Source organism: Diadema antillarum, unplaced genomic scaffold (assembly GCF_040938485.1).
Source record: "Diadema antillarum isolate AM-2024a unplaced genomic scaffold, OU_Dant_1.0 seq00000262_RagTag, whole genome shotgun sequence".
In the NCBI taxonomy this organism is placed as follows: domain Eukaryota; kingdom Metazoa; phylum Echinodermata; class Echinoidea; order Diadematoida; family Diadematidae; genus Diadema; species Diadema antillarum.
Window position 1 is genome coordinate 52,004 of NW_027271300.1, and position 22,596 is coordinate 74,599.

A 22,596-nucleotide genomic window follows, 5' to 3' on the forward strand; every position below is an offset into this window, starting at 1 on the left:
AGTAAAAAAGAAAAAAAAAAAGATAGATGAAATAAATGAATATATACATATATATTTATATGAATAACAAAAACAAATTGTTAAGTTCACTTCAGTTCAGTTCAAATCTATCGTTGTATCATGCTGGTATCCTTAACCCAAGTGACTGTTTGTGTTGGTTGTCTGTTCATCATATTTCTTATCTAATGCCTGTCTTTGGCATTAAAGCGCAGTCACAATGGTTGTAGCCAATTCAGTTTTAGTTGAGATTATATGGAATGAGGTATAAATATTTCAAATGTATACTAGAGTCAAGAAAGGGTTTATTGTAGTTTATTTTTTCCATTTTTTTATGCATATCATCTGATCATAAATAGTAATGGCAAGTGGTTTTGTGATGAAAGTACTGCTGTATCTGTGACCACAATAGCCTGACAGAGCTGCCTTATATTTGTACGTTCCACATTGGTCATGTGCAATTTGTACACTCTGAATTGTGCAATTTGATAATGCTGTCCCACTCTATATTCAATAACCTAATACAGAAACAGTAAGAATGCTGACCTCCCTGATAAGCACAGTTTATAGAAATCAGTTGTGATTTTTAGATGTGTTCAAGCATGCAGGAGATTAGACATTTAAAAACAGTAGATCAACAGCAAACCCACAGTGGCATGTTTGAAGGGAACCAAAAACTGTTCTATGATAACAATTTCAGACCATCCTTTAGACATTGAAATTTCATTGCGAGGTAGTCAAGAAACCAAAATTTGAATTTGTGAAAATGCATCATATTTCTTATAAATCCAGTAAAATCACCTACATGTGCAGGCTTTGTTATCTCTGACTCTAACAGGGCCACACAATGTGTCTGGATCAACATTCATTTCTTATGAAAGACCTCACTTGTTGATGTAAATCTCCTCTCTTGCTGGTGCGCACTCTGTTAATGAAATTTAGATTTATGGTGGAAAAAAAAAAGAATCCAAAGTTACGTGATCTTCAACTGTCCGTCCTTCTCTTCTGTCGTTTGGCCAGCATGCCACCTAAAATTATCGTACTATATCCATAGTGCTGATGCATAGTATCTGACCTTTCCCTTTAAGGTACTTGAATGAGAAAATCAATCAGAGTCTGGAGGAAAAGGCTTCACTTCAGGGTACGCTGACCAAGTACAAGGTATGGAAAAATCAGGTCTGTGTTTGCTTTCGATTGTAGGACAGTTACCCCCAGACATTTACCTCGAACAATTACCCCAGACGCTTTCCCATGACCCTAAACCTGACCTAAATTCTAATCTTTACTCTAATCCTATCACTAGCTGGTATTAAGCTGGGGGGGGGGGTAGTCATTGTCCTGATATATTACTTTGATACAGTAATATAACTTGCTTGGCCCTTTTAAGGGGAGGGGGTCAGAGTGGGGAACCAAAGATTTTTTTTTCTTCTTTGTTTTGTAGTAGTGAAACAAATTCTCTAAGAATATTGGGGGGGGGGGGGGGAGGAGAAGTGAACTTTAAATCCAAATGTATAAGAATAAGAGTTGGTGTGTGTGGAAAAGTTATTGCATGAAAAGAATTTGGAAAAGACATTCAAAGTGTGCAGTGGTCATCCATGTGATGCCTGTAGAGACAAATCTCATAAATTAGTTATCTTCTCATCTCAGTCTGATAGTCGTGTCATTTCTCCCTGTTTTTGAGACGTGGAGAGAGGAAAGATGTGTTGGCAAATGGTGATGTATGTTTGTTTTGTTTTGTTTTGTTTTGATTTGATTTGTTTGTTTGTTTGTTTTTTGCTGTCTAGTCTTTCTGCGATAGTTTGTAATGAATTATTTTTGCTGAACTTTTTTTTGACAGGCGGCTTTGGAGAGGCGGAAAGGCAAGGGTCTGCCCAGGCTTGGAGGCAGCGGTGCTGCAGTCTTGTCGACAAAAGATGGTATGCTGTTGAAGATCATTCATCATCATCATCATAATATTATTGTCATGAATATTATGCAGGAGAAAACAGACAAAATATCTAAAAGATGCTTGCTTCCAGCGTAGAGAGATTCGAAAAGAAATTTTAGGAGCTATTTTGTCCGTAAATACCAAATCAAATGCACTTTGGTCTGACATCATGGGGCCTGTAAACATGATGAAGGTAATTGTCAGGCATATTTTATATGTTTAGAATAATTCCCTCAGTTTATAGAAGAGGTTAACTATCTCCTACACTAAAGGAGGTTTCTGGATATTTTCAAGGTTGCATTGGTCCACATGTTGTTGGTTCAGTCTGATTAAAGTATGGCATTTTGGGACATAGTGCATTGAATTGTATGTCAACATCAGAATGTAACTTTGAAAAAAAAATGAGTTTAGGTAAAGGAAATGGCAAATGATTAATTAAGATGTATTTTCTTATGTTGTGTGTGTGTGTTTGCATGAATATGTTTGTGTTTGTTGATGTGCTTGTTTTCAATTTTTTGCAGCTGTTTGCATGCATGTGTGTTTTTGAATGTGTCTTCTGGCCTAGTTACACTTTCATGCATCATGTTTTGCTCTCACTTTGCAATGAAATGGAAAGTTGGAAAGCTGAAAGCGATATAAAGGGATGTATGGGATCATTGACATGATGCTTTGTAAGCCTGGGGCGTCCAGGTTGTCAGATATAGATCAAAATATCTTTTATGCTGAACCACATTTATAGATGTGTTTTGTAGAGACTAATAGCATACCATAGCATGGATGCATAGCAGCAAATACTATGCACAGGATGTATCTGGTAGTAGATTCTTTGCGAATTCTGCAAGCCCTAGAATAGTCGACCGATATTTACCATACCTCATTTCCATACTCTCCATGAGGTTCTTGATCATAATTTTCACCAGGAGCAAAGTTGTCTTGCAAGTACCAAATTGGCAACTTTTGTAGTTATACCCATGAAATACATGGCAAATACATCAGGAGCGATGAAGTCTCTTGCAGCTTAAATCCACACTGTGCTCAGGTTTCCTTCGGTAAACAGAATGAAATCACACCAGCAATGGGAGAAGTTTCATCAAAGCTGGGCATAACAGTACAAAAGTCAGAGAATTTTGAAGTTCCACATGTTTTCACCAAAATATAGTGATCTTCATCGCAAAAACAATGGGAAGAGACAAAGATGCCATCACCTCATAATTGTCAAATTTGATTGTTTACAAAGACAGGATTAGATTCTTGTATTTTGTGATGATTTATGTACTGCACTCTACTTTCCCCCTCAAAGTTATTACTGCTGGACTATTACAATTAAAGTACAGTGGTAATTTGATGCTGAGGATACACTTTATGATTATTGATCTCATGGAAAACATTAATATTCCATGACTTTCTCTTTTAATGTCCAATTTTGATGAAACTTCTACCATGCTGTTAGTCTGGTTTTCCTCTGATTATTATTGAAACCAACTTGAATATGGCTTGGAATTGCACTTTCATGTCTCAGATAAAATGCTTCATTTCCGAAACGCTGACTGTGAGAGAGTAATATGAGAATGAAAATGATGATGATCCATTGCAAATACTCACAAGCTTGCATGTCAAATATTGTAGCCATTATGGGGAGCGGAAAAACATCAAAGTACCTGGTACCTAAGCGTGGGAACGTGGACATTTAAGAGGCACACAGTGATGTCGAAATGATACCAGCAATCTAAAGAGTGATTACCGATCGCTCTGACGGAAAAATAACATACTTTAGAACAGTTTAGAATGGCTTGTGCTTCTCCTCTCTCAAGAACACCTTATGGAGCTTTCTATTTTGTGCAAATGCATTATTTGAAAGTCACACTGTATGCGTGTGGTTTTTTTTTTTTTTTTTTTTTTTGGGGGGTCATCCATGTTTCTTTCTTTCTGCATAATCCAAATCCTTTCCTCTAGTATCATTCTGTGCAAAGGATAGTCTGCCAGCATAGGCCAATTTCGTTAGTTTTTCAAAATCTCTAGCCCTTGTAGATGTAGAATAAATTGGTCTTCATGCATTTCTTAATTTTTTTGATGTATTTGTTGTTTTGTTTTTCTCTCATTCTTTCTCTCTATCTTTTTTCTTTCTTTGTTTCTTTTTCTTTCTTTCTTTTCTCCTTTATTTTTTCCATCCTTTTTCTTACTTCCTTTCTTTCTGTGTCATTTCTTTCTGCTTTACTCTCTCTTTCTGCCCATCCCCAATGAGTTAAAACCCAAGATATTTTGTGTGTAGTGGGGAACCTGTCAGCCCAGGGGCCTGTTTCATAAAGATTGAGCTTAAGTTGCAATCAATCGCATATTATATTTCATAAACAACTTTGCGATTGGTTGAGAGCGTAAGTGTCTTTATCAAACAGGACTTAATGCTTAATATTGAAGTTACACTTGATTCACCAAGTTACGCTCAATAAATCGAGCGTAAGATCAATCGCAACTCTTTATAAAACTGGGCCCTGGGCACATTTGACAATCCTTCAGTATTGCTCACCTCAGTGGATGTGCATTAAAAGTACCGGTATGTCTGTGTGTGTGTGTGTGTGTGGGGGGGGGGGGGGGGGGGGTTTGAGGAATTTTTTTCTTTTTCTTTCTGTCATTCCACTTGACTTGACCCCCCCCCCCCCCCCCCCTCCCCTTCTGTTATAGCAGAGAATCTGCTTGCCCATGAAATACCTGGCAGCCTGGCCTCTCAGAATTATTGGCCTCTGCAGATGTCATAAAAGTTTATTTTTATTCACCTTTTGATAGCCATGCCTAATAAAGTTGTGGCAGGGGGTAAATAGAAATCAACACAATGCCTGCTTGGTAGTCAGTTGGTCAGTCAGTTACACCAATGGGTTAAGTGAAGTGCCATTACTTCAGCGATTTTACCAAATATGATATATTTACTTAGGAGGGGGAGGAGATGAAACATTGTGGTGCATAATACATTCACAATTTTTTAGCAACTGTTCTTGAAATTTGTGTATGTAATAACCCAGGAAAGTTCATACAGAACCCATTTTTTTTCCATGTTGCCATGTTGCCATGACATGTTGCCATGTCCCAGCTTTTCAGAAACAACTCCATGGCATAAACCACTTCTAGTTTTCAAGTAGGAAACATAATATTCTATAGTGAATTATTAAAGTGCAACATGTTTATATAGACCAAGCAACTGCTGAGGTAGTCACATTTTCCCTTATTTCCTGTAATTTACATTAAAGGCATAATTTACTATTTGTACATGAAACAAAAACATAGCATTAGTGCTTAAAAATAGTTATAAAATATGAGTTAGGGATAGAAACAACCGCTGTAAAAGTTTGAATGAGTAAAATTGATGTTAAGTATTGTTAAATATACAAAATGTGAACAATTGTTGTAATTAAAATGTTTCCAGACTAAACCATCTACAGTTACGGTTTATTGAAAAAAAATACTGATATCTCCTTATATTTTAGGCTTTATTGTGAAAATTTCACATGGTAGGATGTTTTGTGGTACAACACACCTACGTATATGCGTCAAATGTGATATCTTGAACATTTTTAAAATCACTGCTCCCAGAGGTAAACGGGACCTTTAAGACAGGATATGACAGAGGTAGATCTAAGAGAATTGTATATTTAATTTCTTCTGTCCTTTGTTTCCTCTTTTGTTTTTGTGCCTGCCTCCGATAACACCTTTCTACCGGCGTTCCATCGGACAGTTGAGAATCTCCTTGCCCAGGGCAAGTCAGGCGGCCTCTCAGCGTCGCCGGCCTCAGTGGCTGACCTGCAGGCCCTGGCCACCTCGCTCCTGGAGTCCATCCACGACAAGAACTTGGCGCTGTCCCACCAGAAAAACACAAACAAGTGAGTGGAATCAAACTGAACACATTGCCACCAAATGCCACCCTACGTGGTTCCAAGAAACTGGCCATTTGGGATGGGGGGGGGGGGTGGGGCAGTACAAGCTCTACAGAATCTGGAAAAGCAATTTTTAGAGATGTTTATTATAAACGTGCATGTGTATACATACATACATACATACACACTCTCATGCACACCCACAATATGCAGTAGATAGATAATTTAATGATATAAAATAGATAGATAGATGCATAGATAGATAGATAGATAGATAGATATAGATGTGAGATAGATAGATAGATAGATAGATAGATAGATAGATAGATAGATAGATAGATAGATAGATAGATAGATAGATAGATGTAGATGTGAGACAGATAGAAAGACAGGTAGAGACATAGATACAAAGAGTTCGACTGCAAAACGAGTTAACTCCACTCGTGCCAATTTGAGACATTTGCTATTAAAGCAGAAAATTGAGCAAAGAAACTGGGAGTGCTCCATTCTCCACTAATACATTTTGAAATAAAAGACTGGTAGGAGAGACAAGATGACCACAGAGACTCCAACTCTCCCGTTTTCGACGGGAGATCTCCCGCCGAAAGCCCATTTTTGCACAATCTCCCGTTCTCCCGTTTGAGATTTGATTTCTCCCGCCCTGGCTCTGTGTCTCCCGGTGGAAAGGATTTCTTACTTATTTCTATCGTATGTTGAAAAAATAAGCCTTAGATAGCACCAGAGAACATCTAGAATCCTATGAACTTTGCACACATCAACTTGGAGTCTCCCGTTTGCTAAGGGTTTCGGGCGGGAGAATCTCCAGATCAGAAGGTGCTTGGGGTTGGAGTCTCTGTGACCATAGTTGAATTCTTGGACTTTTTTTTCATTAGAGTTTGAGGGAGAGTGAGAGATTAGTCCATCAGTGGTATCATTCATGCTGTGTCATGTTTTTTTTTTCCCAGTCTAATTTTAGTCATGTGGTAACTTGTTGTGATACCCCTGCAAAGGGTTTGATGGATAGGCGACAGCACCATTACGCTTTGTGGAGCGGAAGGTATTAAGTGTCGTGCTGGTGATTTCTGGTACTTTCTAACACCATCAATCATGAGATGCAAACTGTCTATCTAGTTTCTCTCCTGGGCAGAGGAGGATTCTTCTAAGGAGTTTTCATAGTATTTTGTTTTGTTTTAATGTCTTTTTGTTGTTATTAGAATCTTTAACTGTGCATGTCTTCCTTGTCCACTCTGCAGGAGAAATCTTCACAGACAAATGACTGCCTTTTTTTCTTCTTCATGTATCCCATTAATGGGAGATAATTACTTTGCGTTAAAAGTAGCAAATTACATCTTGAGAGTAATTTGGTGGGAGAGGCAGGTCTCAAACATATTTCGAGTCCCATTTTGTAGCTTGGAATGATTGCTCACATGCTTAATGTGTCACAGCAGAAGATTAATGATCAGTATTATAAAAACATGCATATTTATGTATACAATGTCGTACACATTGGACATGCTTCCCACAACGAAGCAGGTCCACTATTAAGCAAATTCTCAAATGACCAAAGCACACATAGTTAAAAAGAACATCCACAACATTGTCTGGTTGACTAAAAGTGAAAAAAAAAAGTTAAGTAAACCAAACTAGACACTGAACATTTTAGTGAAATCAGTCAAAAAAATAAAACAAAAACAAAACGAAACAAAACAAAATGTGGACTTATGAGGGTATGCATGATTTCACCAAGCAGTACTGTAGGTAGGTTCACATGAAGCTGCCATGAATTGAAGTTGCATTATCAAACTTGCTTTTAGCTAATTTTGATGATAGGGCCTCCCCAACGAGGGACTATGTCAATGTTTCAAACTCATCATTAGCTAACTTAAAGTTAACACTTTAATAGCTTAATGATAGGCACCCCCTCCGCACAGCAGTGTTGTTAGGTGGCCCTTGTGAGTGCAGTGAGCAACAGCAACCTCCTAGTTACAGTTAAAGCTTGAGCCCTCCAAGAGCTGAATTACTTCCGGTAGTTGAGCACCTGGAATTTTCACACACTATAACTAGGGAGGTTTTGAACAAATGCTTGGTGTGCATGAAACTTGGGTCATTGCATGTAATGCAGAGACTCCAACTCCAAGCACCTTCTGATCTGGAGATTCTCCTGCCTGAAACCCCTAGCAAATGGGATCGTGCACATCACGAGCATGAAGCGCTAAGTTCCTTGCAGCCGGGGTCCAGGGTGTACTTAAGGACCCTGGAAGCTCGAGGGTTCCAGATACTTTCTCGTGCTATCTATTAAGGCTTATTTGTCATCATACGATGACACTAGGTAAGAAATCATTAGATCATTTCAAGCGGGAGACACAGAGCCAGGGTGGGAGAAATTAAATCTCCAGTGGGAAAATGGGAGATTTTGCAAAAATGGGCTTTAGGCGAGAGATCTCCTGTCGCAAGCGGGAGAATTGGAGTCTCTGGCAATGCACTGTACACCCGAATTTTCTCATTGAGTGTAGCAGGCCATTAGCTAACATGAGTCTTATCATTATAGCAAAGAGAAGTCTTTTTGATAGCTGGATTTAGATTTCATGAGGCAGCTCAGTTAAAGTAGAAAATGAATGTCAAAAACCTAATGATTAAGAATGTAGCATGTTGAAAAATTCAAAGAGGGAGCTTACAAATGATTGAGTGTAATGGAGAACAGAGAGCGCAGGACGGACATCATCCATGGATCTCGGGAATACTGCCTGACTTAGGTCAAGTCAATGATTGAGAATGAAAGTATCGCGAGGTATATGTCTGATAGGCTGGAATACCGGTACTGTTTTTTGTCTGTCCCACCTCTCTGAATCAGGGAGGGGGAGGGGGTAATATATGGGTAGATGAATAACCAATATAAAATTATGAAAACTTTGAATCTGATAATGCTTTAGGGAGAGCAGTAAGGCTACACTGCCTGGTAATTGGGAAGGACTCATTCAGTGTTGACATCGAAGGTGCAGTTCTGCCCCTGTTTCCATTTTGCTCTGCCAATTCAGCTATCTTTGGGTGATCTATTTCTTTTCCCCCTCTACCTAAATTGTAGGCTGATTTAGTAAATGCAACCCATACTCGAGCTGATTTTGATGAATAGAGTTAATTTGAACAAATGGCACAAAGGAATTTTCATTGGCATCAGATTTACACTCAACTTTGTATATATTTTGACAAAAACCACTCTCTTTGCACAAACATGTAAGATATTAAAAATTGCAAAGCTTGCGTTCTTTTGGTCTGATTTTGATGAAACTTTTACTACTCTGTGTTTTACCTTACCCCTTTTAGAAAACCACTGTTTATTTGATTTTTTTTTTTTCATCTTTATTTCATGTATATCTACCAGGGCCTACAAGTCAGGGCCGTCATATATCAAGCATTAGATGGACGTGTCCCATGTATGTGGTTTACAGGGAATATGAAGCCATTCTCACCAGACATAAGTGCCCTCATCTCTAACCACTCATATCAAATTATCACATCAGCGGAAAGCTAGACCCGTCATTAACCCCATTATGAAAAGAAAAGAAAAAAATCACACAGTGCCAAAGTCTAGCCATTAAACGAGTTTAGAATTCCAGAGGCTTGTGGTTGCCACACTCAGAACATGGATGTATTGGGCACATTGAATCACTGAATTGCAGATGTTCTGTAACCAATGGATACAGACCAGAAGTATGATCAGTTTCAAAACTTGATCCCAGTTTTATGAGAGTCTGCTGGCACATACAATTGTACCTTGTCTTGTTGGGTTACATGGGATTTATCATCACTTTTATGTCCTCCAGTGTCTGGTTTGACAAGGTCAGGATTTTTTTTTTTTTTTTTTTTTTTAAGGGGGGGGGGGGGAGGTGGGTCGGTGTATATACTATGGTTTATTCAGCATGACAGCAAATAGCTGTGTGTGTCTACTGCATCATATCATAAAATTAATTTTTTGAACAGAATGCATCTACGAGTAGACGACACTTCATTATAAAAAAAAAACCTCACTCATTTCATCTATTTTGAAAGTGAAAACTTTTGCAAGATCAGTTTCTTTACACTGGGCCATATTCAGAGATCATTACTTATCATAAATGATTTCACAGATAAGAATATATCTGTGCATAGTTCAAGATCCCCCCAATATTCACACATTTATATTTTCTTGCTTGATCAGTAGAATGTGATGTCTTCACAAAGATATTCCATGTTTCAATATGAGTTTGATAATTTGGCAGGACACAAATTTTGTTGCTTTCTGATTGTCACAATTGTGATATTTCCCTGTAAGATAGTCTGTTCAGTCATGCATTACTAAGCAACAACTCTAAAGTTAACAATAGATAGAGTGGATGTAGTTATTCATCACTGCCTGCTTGTCAAAAATTCTGAAATCAACTTATCTGCCACACCCTGCGTTCAGACGATCCCCCACTTCACGGGGGCAGTTTGGAGAGTTATGGTCAACGTCCACACGTGCATTGAAATCCCCTGTGGTTTCAACTGTGTGTTAGGTCACTGTACGTGACGCTGTAGGGCGCACGATTGCAAATTTATACGATTGCCTGATTCGCCAACACATTTCGAGCATGCGCACTTATGAGGAAAACAGCTGCGAGAGAGATCAAGGTCAGTTTCCCACCAGAATTTTGTTGCTGGACTGACAAGCTTGCCAGGGGAGCAGGGAATGTTCCCCCGAGCATTGACATGATTGGATTGCCGGGAAAGTCCTGGCAAACAGGACATTCCCTGTGAAACGGGGGATCGTCTGAACGCAGTACTCATGGAGTCCTGTGTCTACAATGTAAATGGCAAATATGTGAAAGCGAGATGCCACCTGTCACCCTGAAGGCCTTGTTAAGTTGTCAAGCCTCAACTTCATGGTTTAAAAATTGTTGATCCTCCTAACTCAGTGCTTTCTCTGATAGTATCTGACTCTATTTCCAAAAACCTACCACAGAAATTGTCAGAGAGTGAGCTACCACACGAGATCCACAGCTTTGAGAAAATCAGATTTGAAGTTCCAAGGCAGTTAAGTTAACAACCCAGTAACGTGGGTATACACTATACCATGGAGTTGGAAGGGGCTGGCCCTGCTCAGATATATTCGAGCATCCCCGTAATGAATTGTGTACAGCTTCATCACGAATCTCTGTGTGAGTACACACACACAGTCGAAGAATCTTGACTGGAATCAACCATTACGGATGAGCATACACTTTCGTGCTATTCATGATTTTTAACTCTTCATGTGTCACGTTCGCACGCCTGACTCAGTCGACGGTGTGCCAACTTCGCATAGTCTGCTCAAACGCACAAACCCGCCCAAACCGATCAATAAATCGCCAAATGCCACAGTACAATGAAAGCGTTTGTCGCGATTTTGTTCCTCTCACATATAGCTTGCAGTTTACGTAATGATTGACCAGCAAGCAGTGTTCCCTACTGGATTTGCGTGTAAATTCTAAGTTTCTGTCACTGTTTAGTATACAAAAGTCATGCATTTACAGTAGTGTAGCTCCTGGTCATTTGAAAGAAAAGACAATCATGGATTTGGCATACAATTTGCGTCAAAGCAAGGCTTGAAATTTTTTCTACAACTTTGCTCACTACATATCCAGGTTTTAACAGAAATGTATAAAAGCTGCATAGATCTGAAAAGCAGAATGTTTTCTCAAAGCATAACTGCGTTCGTGTCTCAAAATAATGTGGCACACAGGGGGTTTCCACCATGGCACATAAAGAGTTAATGTACCCCAATGGGCAGTGAATGAATCAGGCCACCCATGTATCCCCATACCAGGTAGTCCAAAATATTTCCAATTTCATCATAAGAAAGAGAAAAAATTCCCTGCAGATCAGTGCAAAAATGATCAAAATTGGATAAGGAATAAGGAAATTATGACATTCTGAAATTTCAAAATTTTTCAGATATTTGGAGTTTATTTCCTTTTGGGGTGTATTTCCTCTTTAAACCTGTTAGAGATGTGCTTTCTAATACAATGACGTTAATAGTTCAAAACACCAGAGTAACTTGCTTCATAGGAAAAGAAAAATGAAAATAAAATTGAATTTCTTCAAATTTACGACATCAAACTTAATATGTTTTGAAACAAACAGTAAATCATTTTTCTTTTGAGCCAAATTGAGATGGTTGGCAGTTTTCTCAGCTTGGCCTGGCTATTGTGGTGATTGGTCATGTATTGTCTCTGTAAGAAACAAAGAGAAAGATAAGGAGGCTTCCTACGTAGAGAGATGCTTGAGATATATAAATGGACTTTTAAGTAGCTAGAAGAATATCTTGTCTGATAGCCTAATACCATCTGGAGACAAGATATAGATACTAAACAAAGCGTATCCATAGTGAGCGCGTCTGTTGTTGGTAGCCACTTGTGCGACATCTGGTTTAGGAACATTATCTCTTTGGAACACCAAGTAACGTTTTATAGCAGTACGCTTTGTCAAGTTGAGTATGTGGTATTATCTCAAGATGTAATGTGTGTCATGTTCTTTCGCTTTGTTTTTTTTTTTGCAACATTACTCAATACTTTGAGAGATAGGATTTGAGTGGCAGAGAGCACGCATCTGGAGATTTCCCACTGAATGACCCCCAGATGCACAGTTCTCAGCCATGAGTCCCACTAACCTTTTATAGTGCACCATGTAGAGTACTGAAGTGTGACATCATAACCATTCATCGCCATGGAAACTGCTTCTAAAGAACTTCATGTAACCCAATATCTGTGAACACAATCTTTGCTAACCATGCCCATACCTGGTTCTAACCCCACTGCCCCAAGCCTTGTGCAAGGGCTATTTTGTGTGGAACCAGCACTGAGCAATAATAAAAGACAGTGCCATCATCACTTCTGTATGCTATTAGACCCATGTTTGACTTGATTTATCTATCAATGGTTGACTTCTTTTAACATTGAAGCTCCCTCCCAGACACACACACACACACACACACACACACACACACACACACACACACACACACACACACACACACACACATACACGCATAACTTTGCTTTAAGTACCAAGTATAGTACCCGGTAGTCAGTTTTGCTGGTGGACAAATTTATACTCTTGTCGTTAGGTGATCTCTCGCTCATGTTTGTTCAGCATTCACGCGATCCAAATAGACAATTGATTTTTCAGCACATTTGCTGCCGGGAGGTCGCCTCTATTAGTATATCTGTGCTCTGCAAGTAACGTTAGGAATATTTCAACTGTGTATACTAGCGTCCATACACTTTGATACTTTTATTCTTTAGCAGTACATCCAAAGCATTGTTAAAGGTGCAATTCCACTCTTTGTTCAAAGTTACCTTTAAGGGGAAAATCCAGTCCAACTCTAAGTTAGTCTGAAAAGAAAGAGTAAAATGTTACAAGTTTAATGGTAGAAGTTTGATCAAAATCGGGTGAAAAATAAGGAAGTTATGACAATTTGAAGTTTCGCTAATTTTTCAGGAAACAGTTCTTGAACAGTCAATATGAATATGCAAATGGCAAAGTGTGCATGTCATCCCCTCACAACTTGCCATGTAGTTTGCACATAAAGTTTTGAAATTTACAGTTTTTCATTCAAACGCAATTATGCCCAAGGCTCAAATCCTGATATATCTAACTGATCACTATCCTGAAGTGATTCAACAAGGAATAACATCATGTTTTAGACGTTAATGACAGAAACATTGAATTTTCATCATTTTTTGTACACGGTCAGTGGAAAATTGTGAGGTTATGACATGGGTAGCTCACTCGTTTGCCTATTCATATTCTTTGTACAAGAACTGTTTCGCAGAAATTAGCAAAACTTCAAAATGTCATAACTTCCTTATTTTTCATCCGATTTCAGTCAAATTTTTACCATTGAACTCATAAGATTTTACTCTTTTTTTATCAGACTAACTTATATTTGGACTGGATTTCCGCTTTATAAGGATGAGCAAAATCAGACAAAGCAAGTGGCAGAAGTTTGAAACAAAATCAGACTAGAAATAAGATCAGAAAGTTTTTGATTCAAAGTTTCATATTATGATAGTCATATTGGTCACAATGATATGTGCAAATGAGCTGACATGATGATGTCATTGACTTACCACTCTTCCATTGGTGTGTGTACAAAAATATTGTTAAATTCATGTTGGTTTGTTTTTATCTGTTGATAATTTAGAAACAATGACCCATTCCCCTAAATATTATCATTGTCAAATGATAACGACACAACAAAACTTACATGCAAGGGATACATTAAGCTTTGTTCTGTGTTATTTCAAACCAAAGATGTCATCACTTTATCACTTTATGCATGGTTGCTACTGATGCAAAACTCTACAATTATGTAACTTTTCTACTTAAGGGTTCATGTATTTTGTAACAATTCTACTATTCTGTCTGTTCGTCTGATTTTTACTCTTCCCATAAAATCCAAGAACAAACAAGAACATGGTAGTACGGAATTAGCTGAGTAGCGTCAATAAAATCCCACATGACAAGACAATCTAGTGGCTCATGTTAATACCTACCCCCGACCTTGATGTTACATAATATTACAAGATCCACATGTTAATCCTTACTTAGCTTCCTTTGTGAGAAGGAAGGTACAGTATCATTGCATATTGTCTTTCTTGGCTAAATTCTCATGGAAAATTCTGTGAAGCCACAGTGAGGTTTTTCTAAAAATACCGTATGTCCCCCAAAAAATTACAACGGGACCCTCCGCAGTGATATCTTTAAAAATAGTGACTCAATCTAGATACAAATTCAGGGTATGAAACAATAACTCATTGCCCACATCTTACAGAAAACCCCATTCGATTTGCTTCAGTGGTCAAAGAGAAATGAGGAATTTTGTAGAGGATGTCAGGAATCTCTTCCCTCCAAGTTTTGTCTATTGCATTCAAACACAAGAGCATCGAAGTGCTAAAATTGGAAGAATCAGACTCATGACATGCTTTACAACAATCTACATTTCTCTGTGACCGCTTAACCAAATCGAATGGGCTTTTCTGCAAGATAGAGCTCAGATGTTATATTTTAAGACCCTGAGGTAGCATTTAGACAGGTTAAATCATATTGGGTGTTATCAATTCAAAAATCTGATTGTAATTTTTTGGGGACATACTGTAGATGCTGGAATTTTTTTTTTTTCTCATTCCATCAGTTACATTTTCATTACAGTTGTAGTAAGTAATGGGCCAGTTTGTCATCTCATCTGCTTCGAAAATATTTCTCTGATAATCACAGTAAAGCAGATAATTCATTATACAGTTGAACCTCTCGTATCCGGACAAGTCGGGACCGGGGCTCATCCGGATAAGGGATTTGGCCGGATACGGGAGACTCAATGCTTTATACATGCACATATACATACACATGTACTGATGTAGCCCATTGTAGTACCACATGTAGTAATGTGTATACTGCAACCTTTCCATTGTTCCACTCAGTAACAGACCCCAAAATAGAGGTTCGTGTTTGCAAGAATGAAATCATTTTCTTTTATAAATTCTTGGGATGATTTACCTAAATAATTATTCAGAAATGTATCAAGTACATGTAATTCATGTGTGTTTGTGTAGGAGTTCTCAAGGAGTTGGGAATCCCCCTTTCCTCCCGTAATTATTATTAAAAGAAATCACGGCGAGATTGCGTCCGTATAATAGAGAGATCCGGATACAGGGAGGCCGGATAATAGAGGTTCAACTGTACCTGTTTATAAATAGGGCTATTACTTCACTAGAATACAAAAGGCATATTGCTGGAGTGGCCAAGCCATGATGAAACAGCCCCCAGACAAGTTTGAACAATGGTGTGTCAAAACATGTGCAAGTTTTGTTGTTGTGTTTTGTTTTTTACTGGTGGTATGCATTGCTTTGATGGCATTGAAAAATACAAATAGTGTATTGAGCTCCGCAAACACCTTATTTTTTTTTTTTTTTATTGCCTTTCATGGTGTGAGCCTCTCTTGAACTTAAATCCCTATTTTGCAGACATGGAGTGATCTGTTTATTTACCTTGCAAGTTGTTTTGGGAAGTCAACTCATGTTACCAACCTTCTCAGTTGGTCTTGAGCCTATCCCATTGTTTACACATCGACGTCTGAGAGCCTCATAAATGCTACAATGACACCATGTGGACTTATTTCAATTGGGTTGAGTGTTCATGTGATGTACAGGGTCTAACCCGCAGTTCATGTAGTAATACGGTGCTTACAATGTAGATCTAACAGTACCCATGTGTGGTATTCATTCGTATTCTGTGAAGATGTTCTATACCATCAGCTTTGCTTTATATCAAGGCGTTTCATGGTTTTTCAAGGTGTCCGTCTGTCTGTTCCGTTCGTACGTCCCGGATTCTTTTTAACGCTGTTTTACTTGGAGTGCTGCTTTATGTTCAAGTTGAACCTTAATCCCGGAACCTCGTAATGAGAGTCCCTTTTGTTAGATCCTTGAAGTAATCCAGATTTTAGGAGATAGAGTGAAGTAAAACAAACATAATTGTAGAAGATTTATCAATATCAAATATTGAATAAGAAAGTTATGACTGTGTGCTGTAATCATATGGCTGTAGATGATTTGTTTTGTTTTGTTTTATTTTATTTTGTTTTGGGGTTTGTTTGTTTTTTTCTCTCCCTCATGTGGTTGGACGTTCTGTATTTTTTTTTTTCTTTTTGAGGGGGTGGCTGTTTTGTTTTTGTCTGACCATCTGGGAGTCTGATGGATAACTTGAAGATGACATTAAGAGTCCTTATTTAACTCGATGTGTACAGCAGTCTCCGCAAAATGGGGTTCTATTCTATTGGATTCTCTATTTGATACTTCACTGGCTGCTTATTTGATGCACAGGCTAAACAAATAGTTCTGATGCATCTTATACATAACCTGATAATCGGGTATGGTCATTAAAGTGGAACAAGAAATTTTCCGGACAAACTTGATCTAGTTTCAGAGCTTCCTGCAGAAAATTTGTAAAATGAATTGAAGTATGATTTCTGAAGAAAGTGTGGAGAGTGTCTGAGAGATGATAGAGTCCATAGTTTCAGATTTTAACATGTTACAGGCGACTCCCATAATTACAAAGTCCTCAGGACCAGCAGTTTTCATTCGTTATATCGAAATATCATCATAGCCGGACAGTAAAGCATATAAAGTTATATGAAGTTGATAATTTTTGGGACATAAATTTTTACTTCGTTGTTATGAGAACTCTGTTTTAACCTTGTTCGGTATAACGGGAGTGCAGTGTATTTTATGGTGAGTGTGGATTTTGTTTGTGTATCGACGCAGGATTCTTGGTCAGCGAGTGGCGGAGCTAGAGAAGAAGCTGAAGACCCTCGAAGTGGCCGGTCTCTGGAACCTACCTCCTTCCACAGCAGGTTTGTTAACAATACTTCCTTTGTAGACTCTCCTGTTTAAAGGGGCATTCGAGACACTTTTCATACACGAAAATTGTAATTTCACATCATGTACGGTAGTACATAAACCGACAGCTCCATGTATAGATTTGTGGAATTTATTGTGGTCCTTGAGCGGAGAAACCTATACTTTGAAAAACTTTTTGTAAGCAAATTACACTGAACAATCATGATGACATAGGAGGCTCACTTATTTAAAAAATGTAGCAGTGCAATTCCATTACAATACTGATTACTTAACAAGCTCACCTGTGTTTAATCTATGCATGCTTTCTTCTTTTTGTTCTGTTTCCTTCTTTTGTTCTGCTTCCTTGAGCCCCAATTCATGCATTCTTATGGTGAGGCTGCCATGTCACCATCCTTGTTCATTGCAATTTGTTATAAATTTTGATAACATTCTTATTCCTCAACCCAATCACTATAAATTCCGAAACTCCGTACTCAGGATTACTTATGTATACTTGTTCAAATATAAAAGTCTGAAAATCATCCAGGTCTCCTTTTACATAGGCCACAAGAAGAAGAAGAAGAAAAAAAAGAGCACCATTTTGAACTTGTGATGTGAATGAGTTGCTTACAACCTTCATAAAAGACATCTGAGAGATCTTCAGAACCAATGAAAACGCTTATTCCATTTTTGGTCTTTCCCCATGTATGTATGGATTTATTCATTCATTTATTCAATCTTTTTACTTTTTCTGTATCCATGTATCTCTATGTAGCTATCCATATGTCTATATATCTGCCAGTCTCTCTATTTCATTGATGCATGTTTGATTGTATCTGTTCATAAGAGCATAAACATGAAATAGGAACAATGATACAAATGAAAGAAGACATTGCCTTTTGTTGTGAAAAGAAATGCTGTCCTTGTCAGTGGCTTCAAGTTTAGATTAGATATTTGCCTATGCTTGAATGAGCAACTGTGTTATTAAAGGAGGAAGTGAAGATTATCTCTGTGTTGAAAAGATGAATAAAAAAAGATTTCTACAGGATGTGGAGTGGATTGTGTGATTTTGTTTTTGTTTTTGTTTTTTTGCATGGTTTTCTGAATACAGTATGTACACCATGCCACAACACTGAGAAAGAGGAAAATGTCCATCTGTATGTTACTGTAATCATCAATGCTTAGACTTACAAAATGATACACCTTTCTCCTGCTGAAGGAGCACATATGGTAAAATATGTCTTGCCTTTTTTTCTTTCTTTTTTTTCACAGCACGCAGTGCAGCATTCTTGGCCAAAGAGAAAGAGCAGATGGCGTCTGGGTTGAAGACGCTGCTACCCCACCACGTGTCCTCAAGCAGCGACGAGAGTCCCAAGAGTCTTGACGACGCCAACAGCCACCCATCTTCCACGAGGTCCACTCCCCGCAGCACCCCTTCTCACAGCGCCTCTCCGCCCCTCCGCAGCCGCAAGGGCGAGTTAGCCCGCCAGGACACGGAGGACAGCCTCATCTTGCTGGATGAGTTGGAGGACCGGGTGGTGGCGACGGAGAAGACTGCAGTTGCTCCGGCTCCCGGCTCCCCGTCTGATCGTCACCTACCAAAAGAGAGCACAGGCAGAATCGCGGAGGGCAGACTGATCGTGCTTCACGAAGGCGAGAATGTCAATGCCGCCCCAGGGGAGAGGAGTGAGGGAGATGCGGGGGGAAGATGGCACAGTAAGCCGACGCCTAGCAACGGAGACGGGGAACAGGGGGATGGATCTGCTGATGCTACCACATTTGGTGACAATGATGGTGCTCCGGCGTTGGAGAGGTGCACCAATGGTGCCGGAGACGCGCACGGGGATGTCTCTGCACAGCGGGAGAGGGAACTGCTGAGGAATATCTATGAAATTGAGCAAGAGCAAGGTGATTGTGAAGGAGATGGGGAGGAGAACACCAGCACCCTAGGAAGTGGGGGAAATGATGGTTATGACGAGGATAGGGCAGAGTTTTACAGCGACCTGGACGGGGACGAAATGGAGAACAACGAGGAAGACCAGCTTATCCTGGAAGTGCCTCTCGAGGATTCAGACCCTCAGTTCAGCACCGCCCCCCCGGCAGCGGACAGGCTGAGTACCAGCTCGCTGGAAAACCTCTTTGACAGCGTGGCTGAGAAGCTGTCACTCAAGAGCAGAGAGAGGCAGGAACTCCAGAAGGAAGAAGTGGGTCATCCTTCGTCACCTCTGCTGATGCGGGAGAACCAATCAAGTGTGGCTGTCATAGATACAACCCCTCAGTGTGTCTAGTAGTCTGGTTCTTGCGCTTTCACTTTCTGATCAAGTACCTCATCTCATGTAAGAATAGAAAGGGGCAGCAATAAAGAGCTGAAGGACATTAAAGGACAAGAAATGATACAAAAAACAAGATGGAATGAATAGGACATTATATGTTCTTCTATGTCAGGAATGTACTTATCCATTTAAAAGTACTTACCCACTTTGGGTCAGTGAAAGTTCTGAAAACTCTCCATGTAGTGTATGAGCCAAAAACACAAAACAGCTGTCTCCTTACGGAATAAGATTAGCAGCATACTTTTATTGACGTGCTAATTTTGGCCCGAATGCACATCTCTGGCCAAGGGTGAGACGGGCAAAGATTCTGTGTACTCTTGTGAGGACGACCTTCGGTCATGGTCATAGTATGCTGTTGAGAAGCACCTAAGTTAGAATTCATCCTCCTATCTAGCTGATATCGGGGGTCCATATTTGCTTTATACTTAAGAGGTGTCAAAAATCTTTCCCCTCATCTGGCCCTTTTTTCCAACATTTCTTTTTTTTTTAATTGGACAAATAACAAATATACATGAACAAAGAAAGGGTTGTACATCCAACAAAAAATTTCCCAAAGTGCTGCAGCAAGAATCTCTGCCTTACAGTATATTTCGGTGAAAATTTTGCCAATGGACCCGTTCTGTAATGTGTCCAGATTTTGTGCATGCTTTGTCCGCAAAAGTTGCCCTTAACAACCACAAAGCTTGCCGGAGGCTTGCCCTACCTAGCCACAACTAAGTGAATTCCTGCCTTTGGAACTTAATGGGATGGAGCGGGTGAATGAAATGCTTTGTTACTGGGCAGGCTGTAGAAAAGAAACATCTATATTTAAACTGTAATATAATTAGAGTTGCAGAAATGGTCTTTTGCTTGCAGCCCACCCATGTGTGAGATGCACAGACACCACTCACAGTATTGCTGACTTCCACTTCCATTATCTGTAGAATCTGTGGTATCTGTAGATACATAACATTGACAATGACAATTAGCAAAACCGTGTGAAGGGACCTGTAATTGTCTCTCTGTGCTACTAAGGTGCATAGTGCGCCCTTTAAAGGGTGTGATCATGCAGTCACACGTGGTCGATGTGTAGACTTGACAATCAGAGCATCGCATGCTGACACTGAAACTAAAGCATGTAAATACATCATACATTTGTCTTGCCTTCAAAGGTGTCACTTTATTTATTATGATGGAATATATTGATTAATGTTCATACTCTACAAGGCAATGACTGTTAGGTCGTCAAGTTTCTAAATGCCAATAGGTCATATTTCAATTTAGTTACAACTTGTACATATACCTGCCATATGCTTTTCTTTATTGCCTCCGCCACGAAGTGTCGCCGGAGCATTATTTAAATTAGATATTTGGAAAGTGAATATTCCAACGCACGACTTTTTCGGTTCTTATGTGTGTGTGTGTGTGTATATATATATATATATATATATATATATATATATATAATATATATATATATATATATATATATATATATATATATATATATATATATATATATAATATACACACACACACACACACACACACAGATGGGTATGAAAATGTATTGTGAACATACTGTAAAACATGATATATTCACGGCATGAATTTTTCACAAATTGGAGCCGACGGCTTTTTTTGCGGCATGAAATTTTCGCGAAATGCCACTGGCATTCAATGCATATAGTGTAGACAAGAATTTTTGCATGCATTTTAATTTCACGAATCTTGGCGCTCGCGAAATTCGCAAAATTAAAATGCACCCGAACATTCCTCGTTTTACAGTAGCTTTAGCAGTCGTTGACATTAATGAAATATTTGTTTTCATGCCTATCACCTCCATGCTGTGCCTGGTGTGTCGTTAGTGTTGCAGTCGAATTAACAAGGCACACCTCAAATCGACTCACTGCTACAAATGATGATGAATTCATGCCAATTATCAGGCCATGTGGTGTGGCATGTATCGAGAATCCTCCAGCAAGACAATTTCTTGTGTATGTGTTTTTTTTTTTTGTTTTTGTTTTTGTTTTCGCAGTATTGTGGGGATTCCCCGTTTCTGCTGCATGTAGATTACGTAGTGTGGATTGCGTGTAGCTATTTGAGCACATTGCAAGTACACTGTACATTCAATACATCAATATCACAACTTTCCCCTCGGGAGAGAAAAGTGAAGGCCATCGGGAAATTCTACTTAGGACTGTGAATGTTGCAAGATTGTCCTTACACTTTGTACCCCACGTATTAAAGTAAGCAACAACCATTTCACAGCGTGGAGTAAGTAAATATTGTCACGGAGCCTCCACCTTCCAACATTCCAGAGATAGCTGTCCGTGTACATTGCCAACATACTTTGCCCCATCATATCAGGTTCACAATGAAACTTGTTCGTTAAACATGTGCCGCAGAGTCGAACCAAAAAGCATAAAGACTTTGATGTGGCCCTTACTTTCATTTTTTTTTTCTCTCGTGTTTATACAGGCATATGTCTTCTTTGTGTTGAGAGAAAAAAATGGGGATGGGGTGGTAAAGTGGTTGCATGTTGAGACCGATTCAAGTTGTTGTTTTTTTTACTTGTCAGTACATAAACCTGTACAGAGACATGTGTAAGGAGTTAACAATTCAAGTTTACAGACAGACGGGTGAAGTTGGTGCTTCTGAATGTACATAATGGCATGCACACTATTCACATTTCTTATTTTTTAATGAAGACTATTTTTTTTTTCAACCCCATGAGTAATGAGGTGGTAACTCGTGCAGAATCTAACAAAATTCCTCCCTCTCAATGTTTGTATGCCAGCTTTTAATGCATCCTCCTCGTCTCGCATCAGTTGGTGTCTCAATCACCCGATGAGCCAAATTATGATACACTGACTAAAATTGGAGTGGTGGTGCAGTTTAGTTGTGAGAAATCTGAGAAAGTCATCATCCTGGCACATTGCTTACTTCTTGATATATCTGTGTTAGGTGATAATTGATTGGATTTGGATTTATATGGCCTGCAAACATTGTCATATGGTGTTATATTGGTCAGAAGGGCAAATATTCCCCCAAAAGAAGGGGAATATGATGTGGTACAGCCACCAAGTTATCAGCTTTAAGAGGAA

The 22,596-nt window shown here is 39.0% G+C and overlaps 1 protein-coding gene across 1 annotated transcript in view; it reads left to right on the plus strand.

The window, feature by feature from the left end:
- The window catches only part of LOC139729740 (uncharacterized), a 36,638-nt gene extending 17,173 nt beyond the window's left edge, over nucleotides 1-19,465 (plus strand). Inside the window, exons 7-11 of the mRNA XM_071640674.1 lie at nucleotides 1,086-1,158; nucleotides 1,835-1,913; nucleotides 5,649-5,793; nucleotides 17,103-17,191; nucleotides 18,450-19,465. Coding sequence (XP_071496775.1) covers nucleotides 1,086-1,158; nucleotides 1,835-1,913; nucleotides 5,649-5,793; nucleotides 17,103-17,191; nucleotides 18,450-19,465 — 1,402 coding nt within the window. The remainder of the gene's footprint in view (nucleotides 1-1,085; nucleotides 1,159-1,834; nucleotides 1,914-5,648; nucleotides 5,794-17,102; nucleotides 17,192-18,449) is intronic.
- Nucleotides 19,466-22,596: the final 3,131 nt, after the last annotated feature.